This window comes from Cupressus sempervirens, chromosome 5, assembly GCF_028749045.1.
Source record: "Cupressus sempervirens isolate cs-2001-9-10 chromosome 5, ASM2874904v1, whole genome shotgun sequence".
Lineage (NCBI taxonomy): Eukaryota > Viridiplantae > Streptophyta > Pinopsida > Cupressales > Cupressaceae > Cupressus > Cupressus sempervirens.
In genome coordinates, this window is record NC_143122.1 from 986,267,828 (window position 1) to 986,290,567 (window position 22,740).

At 42.1% G+C, this 22,740-nt stretch overlaps 1 protein-coding gene across 4 annotated transcripts in view; it reads left to right on the forward strand.

The window, feature by feature from the left end:
* The window catches only part of LOC149559234 (uncharacterized), an 83,870-nt gene that overhangs the window by 13,703 nt on the left and 47,427 nt on the right, over nucleotides 1–22,740 (forward strand). For all 4 annotated transcript variants that reach the window (XM_089833168.1, XM_089833167.1, XM_089833166.1 and 1 more), the window contains exon 3: nucleotides 9,524–9,588. In XM_089833168.1, the coding sequence (XP_089689294.1) occupies nucleotides 9,524–9,588 (65 nt within the window). The remainder of the gene's footprint in view (nucleotides 1–9,523; nucleotides 9,589–22,740) is intronic.

A 22,740-nucleotide genomic window follows, 5' to 3' on the forward strand; every position in this document is an offset into this window, starting at 1 on the left:
GATGGAAGACTGGCAAATGGATTGGGATTGAACCTAATGAAAGTTAACCAACGGCCTCACTTCCACAGGTGCAATGATTTGAAGGAAAAGTAAACTAGTTTTCCACACAAGGCTTTCCAACAAGCCGCTAGGATGCTAGTGGTCTAGTATTGATCCCAATCAAACATCTACCACTGCTACCATACAACTATCTATCTACTTTACTCTTACTTAGCAACTTGAAATGAAATTTGCTTCAACAACTTGAAAAGAAATTTACTCTAACTTTTTGGAAGTAGAAACCATGCAATAATACCAAAGGCCCTTAATCACCATGCAAGTCACAACAATGAGAAAGAATAGTGAATTTTGGTATTATCTTATGCAACAATTTTCTCCGACCCTTACAAATGAGAGCAAATGGTCTTTTATAGATGCCAAAATTACAACCGACGATAGAGATCAAAGGCAAAACCGATGATCCAGATTGAATCCTAGAAACTCTAATTAGGGTTGCCACCCCATCGGCCAATGAGAAGATGCCACCTCGTCAATGGACCAATGAAAAAAGTGTAAAAGTGGCAACCAATGAGAAGGCACCAAAATGGTGGCCAATCAGAAATAGACACTTGTCCTATCCTAGAAGAAAGAGAAATTGCCACTTGGGCTTACATTAAATGATCTTCTAATATAACTCTCCATTTTTCTTTCATTCTTTTAGCTAAGGCAATGAACTTAGCTAGCCTTTCGTTAACTTTTTCCATAGGAGGACAAGGTGTGTGCTTCGTCTTGAGTTCCGCTGATTTCACCACACTGTTTGCTGCTTGTAGTATCTTTTCATGATCCTTCTCATACTCTTTTGCAAATCCAATGAAAGCGCTTAGGGAGGAAAGGGTGTTCAAATGTTTCTTCTTGATGACAACCCTTCCTAACTCATCCAATCTCGATCTGAGTCTTGGCTCATTGATATCTTCTTCTCTGATGCCTTCAAAATCAAGTGCCATCCCAATGTCGCTCATCATGGTTGAAATGGAGGTGTTGACGCTTGGGTTGTGCTGTGCAACCGCCTTCTATATCACTTCGAGTATTCCCAATCTGGTAGTTAAGGCGACAAACCAAGATTCGACTGTACCCAATCCTCTCTCATCAACCAACTTGGCCCTTTGCAAATATGCCTCCGGTAGCCCAATGAATGCCCGTAGCCTAGGAATAGCTAAATCTTTGATGGGAAGGAAATCCTTCCACTCTTCTTCAAATAATCTAAACTTGTCTCTAACAGTCACTAATGACCAAAATGTCGAGATGAAGGTAAGAAATTTTGCCCATCTTGGATTGTATCATGGATCCAATCCCTAACTTCATGTAGTTGAGCTGATATCTCTTCCAGGTTGCTCCTGCTATCTTGAGGAAGGGCTGCCTGGTGCAACTGTTAGATAGGCTGGCAATCTCTCCAATATTTGTTCTCGGCCTCCAACTTCATAATCCTTTCATTGGCCTTCCTCAACCTTTCTTTGATTGAAGCTATACCCTCCTGAATCTCCTCACATTCCATATCATCCATGTTTCTTCCCAAGTTGTGCTCCACTATTTCATATTCCTGGGCCGCAATTTCATCCATTGCCTTATCGACTGTTGGTATAGCAAATTTGAACCTTTCGATGATCGTCATTGTCGCTCCTAATTACCTTTGCCACCGTCTTTGCCATTTGTTTCTGGTTCTCGCTATCACCCTTTTCTATTAATCCGCGGATGTCTTCCACCGTTCGGACAGTTACTAGCTTGCCTCTTGGCATAAGTATTTGCCTTAACCATAGTGGTGCGGTGCATCTCCCCAAGTCTGGATTTGGTTCGACTAACAAAGAACCACCAACGGCCTCGAGTGCCTGACTTATTGCCTCAATGTCAATTGGCCCATCTTCTTCTCCACTAGTTACTGCCATATCATCTCCTTGTTGGTTTTCTCTGAGAGGGGAATACTCAGTACTCTCATTGTAACCACTTGATCCCGAATTAGAGCTTACTTCCATCGCGACCTCTTTATCACTTGAATTGACCTCTTGGATTCTAGCCTCAACTATGCTTTCTCTTGATGGAACTGTATGTTGTTTCTTTGCTGGAGGTTCTGAATGTTCTTTGCTTTTCTCAACCTCCAAAGCTCTCTTCTTGTCTTTGGCTGCCTCCTATTGCCCGCTACTTCCTTCATTCCTTTGTCTGACTGATTCTGTTTGTCTCTCTTTTGGCTTCATCATCTCATAGGTAAGGGGAATCCTTTGTCTTTGTAGCTTCCTTAGTTTCTCATTATACTACGACTCAGTATGTAAATCTATTGCCCTTGTGATTGCCTCCAAGGAAGGATCCTGATGGTCATCCCAATCCACTGGATTCAGTTCTATTCCTTCTATTGTATCATAATGTTCTCTCAACATATTTCCAACATCCTCCAGTTGATTGGGAATATCAAGGCCTCTCCATTTGATATCTCTCATCATGTTCACCGACAATCTTGAGAAAGCTAGCTTTCTCATGTGAAAGTCATCTTTGGCGTTGGCCCAAAAGTCCTCTATAGTGGGAACATGCTTAAATTCATTTCCATGAGAAACCTTGATAAGACCATTAGGATCAAACTCTTGCCTTGCTCTATACCATCCTAGATGATACCATTCCAATTCCTTCTCCGCAGCTGCAAAGGTGGCTTGATTGGGGCAACTATCATTGCCAATTGCGAGTGAGAAGGTAATGCCTATTTTACCTTCATTCCTCATTATTCTATCATAGTGCTCAAGTTGCCTAGCGAATTCCATCAAAACTACCTTGTCGGGTGGGTATCTTGGAAGCCTTTTGGGACAAACTGTACTCCTTGCTACTCTAATGTAGGTGAATTGTGGAAATTGGATGAACCAACTTCCAAACTTCTTTATCTTTGCCTCTGCTTTTGACGAAAGTCTCTTAGCAGGTATCCCTTGTAGTACCCTTACTGTCTTCATTGCAAAGGCATCACAGAATATCTTGTAATCCTTGTTGTTGTGCAAATGGAGCTGTGGATAGCATTCATGCACCAAATATTGCCCTGGCCCCTTGCCAATTTCTCCTTAAGCCTTAAGTCTTGGACTGTGGTACAATCTAGCAATTAGGTAAAATAGATAGGATCTCATGTAGATTTGCCTTTGGTTTTGGACAGTTCTAAGTTGCAACTCTAGGTTCTCGCTTATGATCCTAGCCCAATCAAATCTTCTTTTTCCCTTTTCAATTTCATCAATGAAGAAATACATCCAGTTTTCAAATTGCATACCTTGAGCTAGGCCCATGATCCGGCTGGGAAGAACAATGAGATCTCTGTATTCTGATTTGAAGTCTGACACTGTAAGCTTTGATGATCTGTTGACTCCCTTCTTTCCCTCGTGTAGCCAACTCTGCTTTAGATGTGTGAAATAGGCCTTCTGGGTATCCTGAAATGATGTAGCTGCTTGATCCATCATCACTACTATCATGCTCTTGTATTGGGGAATGTCAAATGCTTCTTCAATTGCTTGTCTGCCAATGGTTGCCAACACTCTCTTCCCTTCATAAAAAAATGGATCGACTGGTTAGATCAAACCTGGATGCGCATTCCAAAACCAATTCCGGACAAGGCAATGTAGGAGGAAAAGCCATTGCGTGCACAATTCCACTTCTGTATATCTTCGTTGTCAAGGGGGATTGTCCTTCTTTTAGTCTGTCCTTTACTCGTATCATGTCTACGGAACCGATATTGGTGTCGATTATTTGCTTCATTTTCGAGAAAAAAGGTGTTTTGGGCATCATGTCCTCTTTGTCTTTCTTAGTGTTTGTCCCCTTAGGATTCTTGCTTGTACTAACATCCTCCATCTCGTCGCCCTATTGTGGGATGGTAAAGTGGTGGACAATTAGACTAGTAGAACCAAGGTAGGCAATCCTTAGACTAGAACGAAAAAAGGAAGTCAGCTTAAGGACCCCTTTCAACTCTAAATGATTAAAAGTCACCTCTACCAATAGCCAGACCTTGACTCTCTTGGAATTTAGGATTAGATTTTGAGAATTTCAAATCCCTTGAAAATTAGAATTTTACTCCTTTGGAATTGTCCATCTTTGGCTTCAAAAATCAGACTTTCACCATGTATCTCCTCTCCAAACCAAAATTGCCTAGGTCTGATATAAAAAAGTACAGTCCCAAATGGAGAAAATCAGACTTCCATCCAAATTGCCTATGGCACAAAAAATCAGGTCTGCTCTCAAAAATTGCTAAGAGTGGAAAGTTCTACCTTCAAACAAATCTGCCCAAGCATGGAAAGTCTCCAATTTGCCCTCAAAATCACCTAGGGCATAGATCACAGCTCTAATAGAAGGAGAAAAAAATCACCAAATAATGCAAAAATCTGCCTCCAAGAGAAATCGCCGAGGTCTGAAATGGTTGATTGCAAACAAAATTGCCCCAAAATGCAAGAAAATCTGCCTCCCAAGAGAAATTGCCTAGGAGGAGAAAAGCTGCTCCAAGCCCAAATTCGCCCAAAATGGAGAGAGGACTGCTCTTGCTAAAATCGCCAACCTTGAGGAGGAAAAATGAGAAGTGAGGAGAAAATGGGAGAGAGGCCTCCTCTTATACCCATCTTTCCAATTTCCTCCTAGCTAGCCGACTTGGATCCTGGGAGCAAGAAAAACAATAATTAATGCCAAATTATGGCTCACAATTAAATACTTAGCTAAATATTAATTTTGCCAAAATGAAAATTGTTTTTAAAATTGCCAATTAGTTCCAAATTGCAAAAGAAAATAAATGATGCCTTGAAGATGTTAAATATTTTCATTTAATGAGGATTTAGTAATTAATACGTCATTAAAATTGGATTTTGGCTAACCAAAAGCCATTTTTCAATATTAAATTACCAATTTCATTAAAAGCAAAAAGTTTTCAAGGCAATTTTAATCTATTAAAGACAATTCTTTGCAATTTCTATCCAAATCGATTTTGTTATGCCAAATTTTTTTTTGACAAAAATAAAATTACTTCTAGAGTCTAAAATCCATTTTGCAATTTAGCTTCATCTCCACAAAATTAATTTTTTCACCAAAGAAAAACTTAAGATTTTCCAAAACTCAAGTCTAACAAAATTTTCCTTTTGAAAATTATTCAAATTTACACATTTACATCCAGATTTTCAAAAGAAAACGTCTAAGTACAAATTGACAATTTTAAAATCAAGCGAAAATGGGTGAAAATAAGCTAAATCTCTCCCACTGGCCTGAAGGTGTCCAAGGCTCAAAATTCTCGAAAAATCAAAAAATTGTTGGACAATCCAAAAAATTTGCCAAGGTGATTAAAAAAAGGAGGGTCCCCAAAAATTTTGGGGCGATGGTGTGAGAACCTCACAACAATATGTAGTGTCACAAGTCCTCTTTTACATACTATTTTTGAAACTTTGAAAATGATAAAGTATGAGTACTTGCAACTATTAATGGATAGAGATCTAGCAATAAAATTTGGAAAGGACAAGGAGAGTGAGGTAGATGAGCAATGTCTGCAATTGAGCTTAACACATTACTCCATCCACAAAGCTGAAAATCAAACGAGTGTGGCAGCCACTTATGAAGAAGATAACCGTGGTTCAAAGGCACAAAAAATCACGCAAACCATTGAAGAAATTCATAAAGTGGGTAAATGTGAAGGCAAACAATATAATTCAATCATGTGTTCCCCATCTGAGACTTTCTATGATGAGAAAAATTCTATAGATCAGCAAGTTGATGAGTCTGGAAATTCTGATTTTTATGACAGCAGCTGTACATCATCACATAAGCACGTGGTTAGTGATACAACAAGTGAGGATAATTCAAAGATTTCAATCAATGGTGAACCATCCTTTTATGAAGATTTTGACATAAGCGAGAGTACTTATGGTAGAGTAGGAAGTTCAGATTTACCCTTAGCATGCTCTGAGGGATTGTTCAGCTTACTCAAAGATTTATCACCCAACTCTTACGAGATGGCCACAACCTACTTGCTGATTGGTGATTTTACTTGTAGTGAGTTATTTGGAGATGAGTAGGGAGAACACACATTATTCTATGTTCCACATAAGGTGTGTACATTTTTATTTCAGCGGTATCTTGAGGACAGTGTTAGCTTTCATGATGTTGGTAATTCACCAACCACTCTTTCCTTTATCCAGGATCATGTTGATTGGGTGATCAAGAATCCATATGTTAATAGTATCTTACATCTGGTGGATTATGCGGTGTTGTTACACAGTCATAGGATTATGATCTGTGTGTTTCAGCCTTATGACACATCAGAGTTCCAAAGATTAGGATTACTTCGTCTTCACCAGGGAGATATAGTGGTAGAGTCAGATTGGTTGGATCTGTCATCATCATCGGTACAGATATTGCAAGAGTGGTACAATGGCATAGTGGAACAAGTATTATAGGAGCTGGTCAGTGGTACCTCAGACAGCGCACGAGTCCTCACTGGGATCCAAGGGGAGCATCCCTGTGTATTGCCTTTTATCAGGGAGCTAGGAGGAGAGTTTGGTTGTTATCATCTTGGGGTGGATATTGGTATATTGCCGAGCTCCCATCATCACTTGACAGTAGAGACTCGCAAGGTCACTCATGGAGTGGGGCATTCATTCTGATTGAGGGTATTGGTACATAGGGCAACAACACATGGCAATTGGTGTCCCTTAATGGTGAGCCTTGAGATATTGGCATTTAGTTATTTGGCACATTGATTCCTATTGTACTGTTTCACCATTCCGGATTTGGGAAAATGCATGCCAAGTTACATCGGTTGAGGAGTAGAATCTCATTCTCAAGGCAAGTATGAGATATTGGCATTTGGTTTTTGCAGGTATGAGCGGATTGCTTAAGGGCAAGCAATCTTTGAGAAGGGAGGCTTTGTAATGTCCCCTTTTTCTAGGACATTATAATTTTGTGTTGCCGACTCACTTCGCCTAGGTTTTGGGGGCGAAAAAGTTCTTTACGGAGTTTAGTTCGAGGTTTGACCTAGATATTTCCAGTTTCAAACCCATCAGAGTAGTTTTGGCAGATTGTTCGGATGCTTACTATTTTTAGTAAGTAAATAGAACATAGTATTCTTGGTACCTCAGTGTTGGTTTAGAAGCATCTCGCCAAGAGCTTTCCAACGAGCTATTGCGCATGTTTATCTAAGTTCATTTGGTTAGCTATTTTAAGGCTTGATGATTATATGGTTTACTGACTAAGTGACTATTGAAGTTCATTTAACTTGTCACTTTATTTTAAAAAAGGTACTATGCTCACTTAAGTGACTAAAGGACAAAAAAGGTGCTTTATCCCACATTGCTTAAAAGAGCATGCATCACATTGGGAAAAGTGATAAAGGTACAACAGGCTCCACATGGGAGGATATGAAGAGGATAATATTTATAAACAAATATTAATTTGGGAGCTGGAAACAGTGATTGGTTATCTCTTCGAGGACGCAAACCCTTGAAGAAGTTTTTGGAGGTTGGATGCAAACCTTACCTTCTTACAAGTTTAATTTATATTTCCAATCTGACTTTTATTTATGTTTATAAGATTGGATTTTCTGGATTGTTGCATGTTAGTGTATTGCTGTTGTATAATATAGTAACATTACTTGGCAACTATTTGTATTAATTGCTGGTTTAAATATGTACTTCTGAATATTGGAGGAAATAAATACACTTTTTTGGGTTTTCTCATATGCATATCTGCTGGTTATAAACGATTAATGTTCTGAAATTTAGATCAAATATTGGTTTATTGTTCGGATTTAAATCTGCACTTAAATATCAAGGGTTTTTGGGAAAATATCCGTAAGGGATATTACATGTTCTTTTCTATGCTCACTTCTAATATTTCAAACACTCAAGGTAGTTTCAGGCTCTTACTTGTGCTTGTACTTGTTCTGTTCAGGTATCTTTAGTTTGGATCCTCCACTTCTGGGTGATGAATAAATTCTCAATCCAGTTCAATATGTGTACCAGTTAGGATTTCCTTCTTTGTAGTCCTTGTCAGATGTTGACTATACAAACAGGTTGTTTGCTTGGTCAGCAAGGTTGGGATATGTTTCGTCTGGGAGTGGTAAGTGTTTGCAATCTCCTACCACTCACTTCATGTCCACTTCGGCTTTTACTCGCTCTTGGGAAGGGCTCCAACTTGGGAATCGTTTGATTGTATTTTCCTCAAACGTTTCTTGTAATCTTCTTCTCTGTTCTCTTTGTTCTACAATCCTTAAAGGTCACTTGATTGCTTGGTCTTGGCCACCTTGTGGCCTCTTCTTGGCTTTATTGGGATCTAAGGACATGAGTCATGCAATCCTCACCTGATTTCTTCTAAGGCAACGATGCCAAAAGTTAACTGCTATATCTGATAAATTAAATACACAAGTAATAATAAAGATGACAGTGGGTACCAGATACAAGAGTAAAACATGTGTTTATTTGCTCATGAATTAGTACAGAGAAGAAGGCCAGAGATGGTCATCTAGGGGTTACAGTTTGTCTGACTATACCATTACTACCTTTCTTGACGATAAACAACATATTTAAAGGATCTGATAGTTAACAAAAGAAACACAACCTTCAACTGACACTTACAACAACCTGAGAGTGACAAATTTTTTAATTTGGATAATTGATACATTGCTGGATAACCAATATTATCAAACATAAAAATAGACATAATATGCTGACTACAGGTATGCAATTTTTGCCAATACAAATGCCATTGATATCATCTTTGAAGCCTGAAAATGTAAATGCTCAGAATATCATAATTTCTTATAGCTGAATCACAACAATTGCAGGAAGAATTGACATAGAGCTGAAGAGCTTTGTGAGTATTTGGATGAGGTTTTTCAGTTCTGGAAACTGCATATTACCAGTAATTACTTCCATAACACATTTCGTAAACAAAATTACAAACACAGATTCTCTGTTTAAACCTGTGCTAGTTCTGTATATTCCAAATCACGTGGAATTTTACTTTTCGTGACAGTCACAATGCTGCATCTGAATGATAACAAGAAATTTTTGTACTTTTTGTTATTTTTTTCTTTGTTTTGACTGTTTCTATTGCTTGTGTGCTAATATTATATAAAGATCAGTCCCACCTTGATCATTAACTTGTTTTCTGGATTCTGGATTCCATCATTAAGTAGTTTCATTAAAATCCTTTCTGGGTTCAAATATTGAACCTATGGTGAATGCTAGATATATAATTATATTTTATGATATAATCTCAATTAGACTATGAATTCAGAGGTAACCAATGGAAAACAGAACTTTACGTGGCATGCCATAAAGGATTGAAACTTAAACTTCATTGTTAGTCTAACTTAAAACTATAGAGCTCTTAAAATGTATGGCATATTGAGCATGAACTATTTTCTAAGAAACTTCAACTTTTTATTTCAGAATGATAGTGTAGACCTTTGTAAATATTGCATTGAATTGTTTCAGTATGGTTTGGATTACATTCATTTCCTAGGAGCATTCGTTGATATTGATTGTATCTTTGGCCACAGGTGGTTATGTGTTGATGGAAGAAAAATTACCCCATTATATTGTTCCTGATTTAACAGGATTCAAGGTATGTGTGCTATTGATTTCTTCCTTATTTTGTTGTGATAATAACATCTTCTATTGGTTTCTTCCTTTAATTATTGAGTTAATTGCCAAGGTGTTGATGGAGTTTGTTAAATAATTCTATTAGTTTCAATTGTAGTTGCGAAGTTGGAATGGTTGGTTCTTGGAAGTAAATGGTTGGAAGTTGATGGGGAGAGATTGCTATCAAGTGCTTAAGTTCAAATGCTTCTTTTTCAAACCAGGTTCACCTATCACCTTCCTACCCTTGATCAAGTCTTTAACAGATCCAAAATCCCTTTTGTGGATCACTAAGGGTCCCTTGAACAACTAGCGATCCCTTCCCAAGAAGATTCACACCCTTACTCCTTAGGATTAGTGCACCAGAACATGGAAAACTGTTGTTTAGAGGGTGGAGTGGATGTTCATAGCTTCCTCCTACTCCTTACAATCTTTCTGATTCACTTTCACCTTTTGTTTTAGGCTAGCCGCTAGAACACCATAACCCTTAAGAGACCTAGTTGGTAGACCTAATTCGAATTAGGTCAACCTAATAAATAGGTTTTTCTGCCTTTACTCCAAAACTTACAAACAATCTCCTGAAAAAGTTAGGGTTTCAATAACCTTTTGGGCCAATTTTGAGATTCCAGAGTTTCAAACCCTAACTCCCTTTGCAAGTGCCCTAACCCTCTTTTAGGTCTATAAGGTTAAATAGGCCTAATTAGACCAGGTTACAAAGCAAGTCTTTCAAATTTAATATGCCCAAATTTCTCAGGCATTAGATCATTGTCATACCACCCTATATATTCTAAATCCACACTTGGATCTTAAGAGTCCACTCCACCATACCCTTATACTGTAAGTTTATGTACTGAGATAAGGTGGCCAACTAGTTATTCTTGGCCAGGGCTTGACTTTTCTCTCTAATGCTACTAATTCCCTGCAAAATACCTACAACATTTTGAAGTACATACCCTCTCCTTCCTTTTCTCCAAGGACTGTGAAATTCCCACTGTGGAAAATCAAAGGAGAGGCATTTTTGTCTTTAAAACCTAGTAGACAACAGTTGCAAAAACATTGAGTGAAATTAATTTGTTGAATGCAACAAACTTCACACCAACTACCCCAATCGATTGCATAAGATTGTTAAAACATATCACCAAGTGATCCAACCAATTTGAGTGTCTTCCCAAGTAATCAACACATGGAACAACACAAAAAATACGAAAATAACAGGAAAATTTCTGCAAATAGGTATTACTGCAAACCTCCAAATACACCATACACCATTCTGTCATCCTCTTTGTGCCAAGAGGTATAAATAGGCATCAAACAACTGTTCCAACCGATCCCAATGATAATTTGAATTGGGTAATCGTTGGATTACAAAATTAGACTTTTTACCCAAAAGTTGCGGAAGTTGCATTGACAACTTTTAGCAATTTTGAGCAACTTTTAACAACTTAACCTCGAAACCTCTCTACCACTTGGAATGTGTCACATTTGGTCATAATAGTAACAGATGATCATAATGTGTTATTACTACTCAAAACAAACCTTTTAAAATAGTTATTTTGTTTTAGGCATATTGGTCCCAAATGGCCCCAAAGGACATTTTGGTCCCAAATTGGACCTTGTCTTATTGCAAGCCATTACAACTAGTCAAATTTGACCCATAGGGTCCTACAACTCTTTGCCTACCTCTTTCTAATTTGCCTCTGTGTGAAATGGTGGTGCTCTTGCACCATACTCTCAGGCCAAAAAAAACTTAAGTCCCTTGAGAAATCAACTGATGCCGATCAAATCCTTGCTTCTTGATGTCTTCTTCCAGCATCCAAATGGCTTCTGAATTGGGTAGCCCCTTCAACTTGACCAAGTGTTCAAATATGTCTTGTTTCTAATCATGTTGGCTTCTCTAGTGCCTAGGATGCACTCCATGGTGGGTGGTTGTTGCACTGGCTTCTGAATTGGGTAGCCCCTTCAACTTGACCAAGTGTTTAAAAATGTCTTGTTTCTGATCATGTTGGCTTCTCTAGTGCCTAGGATGCACTCCATGGTGGGTGGTTGTTGCACTGGCATATTAGCGACCCAATCTCCTTGTTCATAACCCATTCCATTGCCATCACCTTTTTTGTCAGGAGGGCCTTTGTAAGGAATCAAATCTGCTACATTGAACATTGGAGGCAGTGCAACATCTCAGGGTAGCTTCATCTTGTAGGCATTCGCCCCATACTTCTCCAAAATCTGATAGGGCCTATTCTCTTCATCATTAGTTTAGTATAACTCCCTTTGGGTAATTTGTCTTTGTTGAGTTGTATCATCATATCTCCAACTTGGAATTGCACATCCCTTTCCCTCTGATCCACTTTTTCCTTGGTCTTTTGGGCACTCTGCTATAGATTTTCTTTGACCAGTTCATGCACTTTCTTCATAGCCTCTGCAAATTCTTCAGCCTGACCACTACTATTCTCTGTCTGTGTCAAATATCTTAGCTCAAAAACACCCTTGGATGTTTGCCATAGACAATTTCAAAAGAACTTTGCCTAGTGTTCCTATTTGTAGAATCATTGTAAGCAAATTCAGCTTGAGGGAGCACCATATCCCAACTCTTTCCTCGTTCCTTTGTTAGGCATCTTAATAGGTTGCCAAGAGACCTATTAACCACCTCAGTTTGGCCATCTGTCCGAGGGTGGTAAGCCGAGCTGAATGAAAGGTTTGTTCCTAACTTTCTCCATAAAGTTCTCCAGAAGTGCCCAATGAATTTTGAGTCTTTGTACACTTAAAGGTAGACGATGAATTTTGACTATCTCCTCAAAGAACATCCCTGCAATCTTGGATGCATCGTGTGTAGTCTTACATGGGATGAAATGGGCCATTTTGGTAAGCCTATCTACAACTACAAACACACTATCATGTCTTCCTTTGGTTCTAGGCAAGCCCAACACAAAATCCATGCTGATGCTTTCCCATGGTTTGTTAGGGATGGGCAGAGGTTGATATAATCCTACATTTGTTCCTTAAGTAGTGTAAGATTCTATATATTTCCTTACATCCTTCTGCATTTTAGGCCAGTAGTAGAATCTCTTCAACAGGTCTAATGTCTTGTTCAATCCCAAATGTTCTCCATGGTTCCCACTGTGTTTTTCTTGTATCAGGTTCTCCCTCATGGATCCCTTAGGCACACATAGCTGCCCACCTTTGAACAACAATCCATTCTGCACAGCATAGTCAGAATATTCACTGTGAAAAGAATTTTTAAATTCCTTACATACCTTTTTGTAGGCTTCTTGAAAGTCTCCATCTTCTTTATATAGATCTTTGAAGGCTTAAATCCCAATGCTCTGCAATTGTATCTTTTGCGCTGTCAACACCCTTTTACTAAGTGCATTTGCTACCTTGTTTGCTTGGCCCTTTCAATGCTTGATGGTGAAGGTATAGGCCTACAATTGCTCTATCCACTTCATGTGCCTATGACTGAGTTTGTCTAGTGAATTCAAGAAACTTAAAGCATGATTGTCAGTAAACACAATAAACTCTTTAGGGAGAAGATAGTGCCTCCACTTCTTTAGCGCTTGTACCATGGCATATAGTTCCAAACCATAGGAGGAGCATTCTCTTTTTGCTTTATTCAGTTGTTCACTAAAGAAAGCCACCGGCCTTCCTTCTTGGCTTAAGACAACACCAATTGCAACATTACTAGCATCACACTGAATGGTGAGCAGCTTGTTAAAATCAAGAAATGTCGTTGGTAGATTTTGTATTCTACAGCTGACTGGGTTATGCTGTCGGAGATTTTGTATTTGGTAGCCGACGGGTAGACTAGGATTGTTTTGTAGCCGACGGACCCCTTCGGGAAGATTCGGCAGAAAGTAGGATTTTGTATTTGGTAGATCATTGTAAATCATCTTATGCTCTGTATGTAATCTGTTGTCATATGCGAATAAAGGAGTACTGTTGTTGCTGTTCGTATTCATTGTTTGTGTGCATTACTTAATTAATCTATGCGTTAAACGTTTGGTGCCGTTGCCCTATGAACTTGGAAGGACGGAAGAATGAAGCTTAATGCCAAATCAGCCTAACAAAGATTGAAATAAGATAAAGGGGAAAGATGGCATACGTACTGCACAAGAAAATTTAATTTTGGCATAGCAAGCCGAATGTAGAAGGGGTTCCAGAAGATTGCCGACAGACATAGAAGCGTGAAAGAATTGTTGGAGGAGACTCGACAGTGGGTGGAATTGGAGGAAGCATTTTTAAATTTGTATTCGCCAAGTGAAGAGAGTCCAGATGGAAGAGAATCGACTCGCACGGCTCGGAGTGCCGAGGGAGCCAGAGCGTGGAGTGAACTCTTCGTTCGGGATACACTTCCGGAAGGGACAATTTCAGAAGATCCTTCTTCACCACCATTCGTAGTTGTTGAGACCGTCGGTGTGGGAGAATAGTTCACTGGTGAGGGAGTGCAGACTGCCGGTGTGGGAGAACAGTTCACTGGTGTGGGAGTACAGTCTGCCGGTGTGGGAGAGCAGTCTGCTGGTGCGAGTAGATCGCCGATGTGGGAGTGAATAGCGCTAGTGTTGCAAGATCGAGCAACGCCCATTCACAAAATCCAGTAGTGATGGCAGGACCAAAAGAAAAAACTGCTGAAGTTTGATGGCGATGGTACGGTCGACTCCATTCGACATTGCAAGACATGTAAAACAATTTGGAGGGCAAATGTCATAACCGATACAAACGAATGGGTTCGGTAGTTTTCGGCCACCCTACGGGGTGTTGCAATCGACTGGTTTGCCGATGCAGATCCCCAGAACTTAACCACTTGTGATAACTTTAAGGAGTTTACGGCGGAATTTCAACTACATCATGACGACAACGAAATTGTAGCAGAAATATACAATACAAGACAAGGAAAAAATGAAACAGTCCGAGTCTATGCTAGGATGTTGAAGGATTTGATCAACAAAATGGAGAATAAGCCAGCTGATGGATTACAGAAAAGGTGGTTCATTGAAGGCCTACACTCGAAATTGCGAAAGAAAATGAAGAGTGTGCCGCCGTCGTCATACACTGAAGCATGCAACTGGGCACTGAACTTGGAGAGTGAGCAAAAGATGAAAAAGAAGAAGGGTAGCTCGTCTAAGTTAGACGACGATGCATCCTCGGAAGAAGAAAGTAGCGATGAGGAAAATAGCAGCAAGAAGTTTCGAGCCCTCCAAAAAGACATGATCCGGATGATGAAAGAATTCAAGAATATTCATAAAGAAACAAAGGGAAGCGAATTATGGTGCACGGAATGTAAGGCAGAAGGTCACACAAAGGGCTCCTGTCCAAAAAACCAGCTCTGCGATATTTGTCAGATCATGGGACATTCCACAAAAGAATGCCCCTTCAACATGAAAACCAGAGGCCCTCAATAGGTGTTCTTGGCATAGGAGGCTTCCGTGTCTGGAGGGAGCGGGAATACAACCGCGGAGGGTGCCACGTCTGGAGGATACAGGAATAATAGACGCGGGCAAAACAACAACAATAACAATAATAATGGCGGGAGGAGTCGAATTCAATGATGCAAAGAACGACCGATTGTTCAATGTAGAGCCTATAATTTGTGGGGTCACTTTGCCTAGGAGTGCACAACAACCACACCAAAATTGTTATGCAGATGGTGCGGACCCGGTGACCATGAAGATGCCAAGTGCCCAAACTCCAGAGTAAACTTGATCACTGTTAGGACAGATGAAGAAGAGCTTCTGGCAATTACGTGGAGGCAAGCAAAAGAGTACCCAGACCCCCGGTAGAAGAAAAGAGGAAATTTGGGGATGCACGGGCAGAGATTGAAAAGGCATCGCAGGCGGAGACCTCGTAGCTGAAAGACACCACCGACACCTTGGCAAGGAACGCCGCAGAACAAAACATTGTACGACAGATTGTACAAACGGAGGTACTGGTCAGGATAAATGATTTGCTTCTTACAATGCCTCAGCTCAGATCGACAGTCACAAATATTGCGCCAGCGATAGGAAAACCAGGAAGAGCGAAGGAAATTACCGCAGGTAGAGAAGATCCAATGTTGTTGGCACTTGCATCCGTACGACATCTAGCGGTCGTCGAGATGGGGATTCTTGGAAGTGTGCTGATGGACACAATTGTCGACAGCGGGTCTGGCGTGAACGTCTTACCCGAGGATACCTGGAGGAAGTTGGGACAAACGACGCTGTGGCCACCTACATTTCAGTTGCTGACAGCAGACCACATGGCATAAAACCTCTCGGCATTCTGATAGCGCAACTGGTAACAATTGGCACACAGCCTTTCCTGCTTGACTTTGTAGTCATCCCGTTGAAGAGAAAAGGATACAATGCCATTTTGGGCCGTGGATGGCTTATTCAGGCCAGAGTTAAACACGACTAGAAGAGAAACACTTTATCACTGGAAAGCAAAGGGAGAAAGTTCGTCATTGATTTGCACACTCATATGGTGGGAGAAGAAGCTTTGTCATCGGATTCCGAAGAGGAAGATGAAGGGAGGCAGCGTATGGAACCGGATCAGGAGGGAGTCCTGCAGTTGGAAGGTGGATCAATAGATGATGATTTGGATTTGGTCAACGGTCTCTACCACTGGCAAATAGAAGACTACGAACTGTTCCAGAGCTGCAATGTACTGACAATTGAGGAAGGATCGAGGGAAGATGAATTTCCAAGAGAATTCACTGAGATAAAGGAGGGGGATGCCCCATTGGATGTCACACCTGCCCATACATTCAGTGAGTGGGAAACAATCAAGTATAATGAAGCCACACTACAAACTATGAATTTGGGAGACGAAGTTGAACCAAGAAACATATTGGTGGGAGATAACTAGGATCCAGTATTGAAAGCAGCAGCATTCAAGATATTCCTGGAATATAAGGATGTGTTTGCATGGACATACAAGGATCTGAAAGGAATACCTCCGGAGTTGTGTGTGCATCGCATCCCACTGGTTGAAGGAGCAATGCCGATATGGAAGCAACCCTACCGAATGAATAAGAACTGTGGCACGAGCTACGGAGGAAATCAACTAGATGCTGGAAGTCAGAATTATTTTCAAGGTGCAGACAAGTGAAGGGTGTCCCTTATAGTTATCTCACTGAAGAAGGACACCTCCCAGATCCGAATTTGTGTCAATTTTAGATGTCTTAATGCAATTACGATCAAGGACCCCTTTCCGATTCCATTTACAGACAGCATCCTGGAGGAGGTCGCCAGACATGAAATTTACTCCTTTATGGACAGGTTCTTCGGATACAACCAGATCTCTATAGCGGACGAAGACAAGTTGAAGACAATGTTTGTCGTCGAAGATGGGGTGTATGCATACAATCGGATGCCATTCGACTTGTGCAACGCACCTGCCACCTTTCAACGGATCATACTGCACATCTTTGACAAGATGTCCGTCGGCAACTTCAAAGTGTTCCTTGACGATTGGTTTGTATTCAAGGCGGAGGACAGGCATCTGGCAACACTCGGAAAATGTATGGAGAGATGTCGAAGGGCGCGGCTAGCTTTGAACCCCAAGAAGTGCAAATTCATGGTTCCGTAGGGAAGACTGCTCGGACACATCGTCTGTAAAGAAGGATTGAAGACCGACCCGGACAAAGTGAGTCATCTTGGAAATGCAGCCATCCACTAATGTGACGGAGGTAAAGTCTTTCCTCGGACATATAGGCTATTACAGAAGGTTTATCAATTTTTTTGCCAAGGTGTCATATCCGCTCAATAGGTTAACTTGCAAAGGAGAATCATTCAGATGGGAGAAGGAACATGATGAGGCATTTGAAGTGTTGAAGGTACGATTGGCTACGACACCCATCTTGGCGTATCCAGATTGGGATAAGGAATTCCATGTTCATGTCGATGCATCCAACTATGCGATTGGAGCAAGCATGGTGCAGATAGGCAACCACGGCTTGGATCATCCGATATACTTTGCTCGCTGGCTATTGTCTAAGGCAGAACAGAACTATAGCACCACGAAATGGGAAGCATTGGGCATGGTGTACAAAGTACAAAAGTTCCAACACTACTTGTTGGCGACACCATTTGTGTTCTATGTGGACCATCAAGCTTTGTTATACCTCGTCAATAAACCTGTCATTCAACAAAGAATCAGTAGATGGTTGCTTCTGTTGCAAGAGTTTACCTTCAAAATCATTGTACGGCCGGGGAAGAAGCATGTTAGCGCCGACCAATTGTCGAGAATCAAAACAGGGGAACCTGCGAACGGGGTGCATGACGACTTTCTTGATGCACAGTTGTTTCAAATTGCAGTACTGTCGGAATGGTACAGGAGCATTGGAGAATACTTGTCGACAAGACAGTTTCCCAGTGAAGTGCTAGCAAATGAAAGGTGCAAGTTGATAATTAGGAGTTGTACCTTCCAGTTGATCAACGGATTGCTCTACAAGATGGGGCCGAATCATATTCTTAGACGGTGTGTATTAGAGGAAGAAATACCGAAAGTACTGAAGGAAGCACATTAGGGACCAGCAAGTGGACATATGGGACCTGACACCATGGCGAGGAAGATACTACTGGTAGGATTGTGGTGGTCGACGGTGTACAACGACGCGCGGGAATGGGTCGTCAGTTGTGACACTTGCCAACGGGTCGGGAAGCTGCTGAAGCAAGACTTTATGTTGCTCAATCCCTCACATGCGCAGGAACTCTCTAAGCGGTGGGGATTGGATTTCATTGGACCCTTGAAGGTGAGCAGGACTAGATGGTGCCGGTACATTATTGTCGCAATGGAGTACCTGAACAAGTGGGCGGAGGCATGCGCACTACTAGATAACTCGGTCGTCAGCACAACAAAGTTTATTTATGAGTAGAACGTTACTAGGCATGGAATTCCATTACAGTTAACAAGTGATAGGGGTGGACATTTTGTTAATCATGTCATCCGACTGCTCACCACCGAATTCAAGATTTGTCATTCATTGTCATGTTTGTACTACCCGCGAGCAAACGGACAGGCCGAGGCTACAAATAAAATTCTGGTATCGATTATTTACAAATCTTGCTCGGTTGAAGGAGAAGATTGGGAGGACAACCTACCCTCCGCTCTTTGGGCTTATCGCACAGCCTACAAGGTGACGACAGGGCACACACCATTCCAATTAATGTTCGGACAGGAGGCAGTGGTACTAGCGAAATTCATGATTCCGAGCCTGCGAATAGCACTAGAAAATAAGCTAGGTGACATGGAAAGCTTAAGGGAGTGGTTGCATAAATTGAATAAGCTCGAGGAGAAGCAATTGCTGGCGCAGTGGGCAACGGAGGTGACACAACAAATGTAAGGCGTGGCATGACAAGCATCAAAAACTCAATAGGTTTCAAGCGGGGCAGTTGGTACTGAAGTATGACGGGTGGAATGAGATTAAGCCAAGAAAGTTTAACGTTAGATGGGTCGGACCATACCAGATTTGGGAGGTCGGCGACAAGGGAGCAATAAAACTATGGACCTTGGATAGGCAAGAGGTACCTCACGCAGTGAACGGGTCAAAATTAAAGATATATCATGCCAGAAACATGCCTCCGGTGTCATAGAATAGCGAAGGCGAAATTCCCTTGTTGTCGCAGGTTGGCAAAGTTGGGGCGAAAAGCTAAGTTGTAATCTTTCTCAGTCGTAGTTGAGTTGTATTTTTTTCGAAGTTTGAGTTGTATTTTTGTTATTAAAAAAAAAAAGAAAAAAAAGTTGTATTTTTGTTCCAAAAAAAATAAAAATAAAAATAAAATAAGAATGTTCCCGCAGGCAATCTCGCGGACTGATGCTCTGCGGGCAGGTTGTCCTACAGACACTTGTCTCGCGGGCGTTGTTTCGCATGTGGTCTTGCGGGTGGTTGATGTTACCCACAGACTCTATCCCCGCGGTCTTCCCTTGTTTTTCCAAGGACGGAGTTCTTTCATTATCTGCGAACTCTTTTCTTTCCACAGATTGTTTGTTCCCCGTGTCAAAACTTCTCTTTCGTTAGTTGCATTCCGTGATGCTCCCCTCTCCCGCGGGTATATTCTTCCGCCAAGCGCGTTCCGTGTTCCGTGGATAAATTTCTTTTCCAAAGCCGTGGACTCCTGTTCATGACTTTCCGTGGGTGCCTTCTCAATCCTTCCACGGCCTAGTATTTCTTCTCACCGGCGGTCGTGATTGAGTTCTGCTTTCTCCACGACTTGGTACCCCTCCTCTCCCTCGGGCTCCCTCTATTCCATGGTCGCTTTCTCACGCAAGTTACTGATTGTGCCTTGTTCATTAGCGGATTGCACATACCGGCGAATGCATTCTTCAACCATGGCTTTCTTTTCCAGCACTCATATAGCCTCCGAGACATGAAGAAGTAATCACCTAGCAGTAGGTAGAATCTGTGGCAGATAGGTGGTGTTGCCTGCGGACTCCATTTCTTGCACAGATGTTATTGTTCTGCGTCTAAATGTGTTATCCGAGGGATGCTGTAAACGTATAGCTATGGCTGGTTGGTTGAAGGAGAACCGACAGGAAAGGGAAGTGGCATTGGAAGGGGAAAGTTTTGAGGCATATTCTCTGCGGGAAGGAACCCTATATTATATAAGGAGGAAAGAAGTCGTTATTGCATGGAATCAGCAAGAAAACGGAAGCAGTGGAAGAACTAGCTGAAGACAACTATGGAGAAGAATGCAAGGGTTTTAGCTTTGGGAATCCGGGTTGCAGGGCCATGCGCTTCCAGCAGCAAGAAACAAAAAGTTAGGGAGGAACTCACTCATCTCACCGTCCAGTTTGAGGGTCTCAATGGTAGCGAATGCTGGAAGTGGTGGCAAGAAACTCTGGACACCGACCTCGTTAAGCAAATTTTGATACGGGCACAGGTGCATTAGGCCATTTAGCTTCCAGTTTTTTCTATCCGATTATTTGAATCAGTTTTGCATACCATGATAGAAGCATATAATCGGCACAACAGAACAAGCACATTTTTGTGCAAAAAGCATTGGATGACAGTTTCTTTTAAACCTAGGGATTTCATGAGGGTTTTTGGCATTCCTGGTCCTGGAGGTAGAAAGGTGGAAATCGAGAATCACAAGCTCTCTCAATAACAGAAGGAACATTGGATTCGATTAGTGGGCCGCAATCTTACACCCGACGAGATGGAGTCAGTTATCAAGGGGTCAAAATGTAGAGGACTTCGGCGGCATCTCATTCGGGAAGGCCATTAGAGGTGTATTATGGACGTTATCAAAAGCAAGCTGACAGGAGCAACTCGAGCTTCAGATATAGCATTGCCGCAGAGAGTATTCATGAATGGCATCATGAACGACATGGTGTATGATTGGGCTACAATTCTTGCTGATAGGATGGAGGAGTTCATGACACTCCAGCATCGCACATTCTTTACGCCACATCATGCAATTGGCCTATTTCTAGAGGCAGCCGTTAATCAGATACCCATTGATGATTTTGAGGCGCCACCTCGAGGGAAGTTGGCACAGGGAGAGCCTCCGATATTTTATTGGAGACATTTGGACACGGGTGGGACAGCAGCGGGACAGAAGAAGGTATTTCGAGGATTGTAGGTTGCTCACGGGGACACTGATAGCTGACGAGAGGAGACTTCGGAGAGCAGCAGGGCGGAGTATGAGGAAGAGGGTACTTTTGCGGAGGTTGGCAGTGAACCAACAGATAGTGAGCCCACATTTTTCACCTCGTCGTAGTTGTCAACTTAGGCGCACTTGTCCGCTCCCCCGTCACACATTCCTCCTTTTGGTTAGCATCATGCACCGGTCGTGATGACCCCACCGGCAGTAGTAGATGTCCCACGGGCAGTGGCAGAGGGTGTCCCACCAATGACAGCTGTTGTTACACCGACAACCACTCCAGGTGTTTCTCCACGGCCGTGGCAAATGTTGTTCTAGTTGCACTAGTGGAGCCAGTCTCGCAGAGGGTAGAGTTGCCAGCGTCGAAACTTGAGCCCTAGGTTCGCTTGGATGTGATTGACTGTGATGCAGTCGTCACTATTCCGTCTTCCTTGTTAACAACCACCGAGCTAGTACAGACAGTCTAGCCAGCTCAACCAGCACACCAAGAGGAGAGCATGGAGCTCGTACAGTCAGAGCAGTCGGAGGTGATGGATAGAGCCAGTGCTTTCTTGAGACAGCAGTTTTGACTCATCCTTGCCGAGGTTGGTCCTGTCCATCCAGTCCCTCGGGCACCTAGGAGTATTAGCTATAGTACCAGAGCCTCAAGAGGTGCGGGTGCCACAGGCCGAGGTTGCATCGAGAGCAGAGGAGGCTGCACCGGATGTGGGCATGGTCCTCGCAGATGAGGAAGAGAATAGTGATGTCGAGTGGACGATGGAGGGTTTTGCAAAGGAGGATTATGGGTCGGATGAGAACAGGTGCATGGACTACCTCAGGGCTATGAAGGTTGCACCAAAGAAGGGACACGATGTGGCATTGTAGGCTATGACTTGGTAGAGGGAGTGGCATTTTGTTCGAGCTTACATTAGGGGGATTTGTCTGCAGCGGTTTTGTTCATGTTTTGAGGAGAGAGGTTGGCCAACAGGTTGAGACATCGAAGATGTTGGCAGATTGGGCCAGTGAGCTAGAGTTGGGGTCGCACAACACTCCACTGGAGAAGCTGGTGCATGAGATTGTGGGACTGTATAAGGAGGTTTATTATGCTCACATGCACGTGGAGGCAGATAGGGTAGCGGACAAGATTGTAGCCGAGAGATCTCTGGCGGTTGAGAGGGAGGCTAGAGAGAAGTTAGCAGCGAACTTGGCTAGTCAGCAGGCAGCATGGGCAGCTGAGAGGGCAGCTTTGTTGAGGGATAAGGAAGCGACTATGCGGGATAAGGATGCAGCAGAACAGGAGTTGTAGTTAGCCAGGACACAGGCTGTGGATGCGGCGCTTCTCCTGAAGGAGGCTATCGAGGTTAATTCACGGATACAGAAGGATTTGAGCATTCAGACGGAGCAGGTCTATGAGTTGCGTCGGCAGCAGCATTCCTCAGGGGCACCACCTTCTCTCTAGTATTTTTGTTTTGTTGTATGTGGGTTGTCTCCTATTTTGTTAGTCGTCAGGAGACGACTTTTCTTTTTTGGGGGGGGATGATGTTGTCGGTAGATTTTGTATTCTGTAGCCGATTGGGTTATGCCGT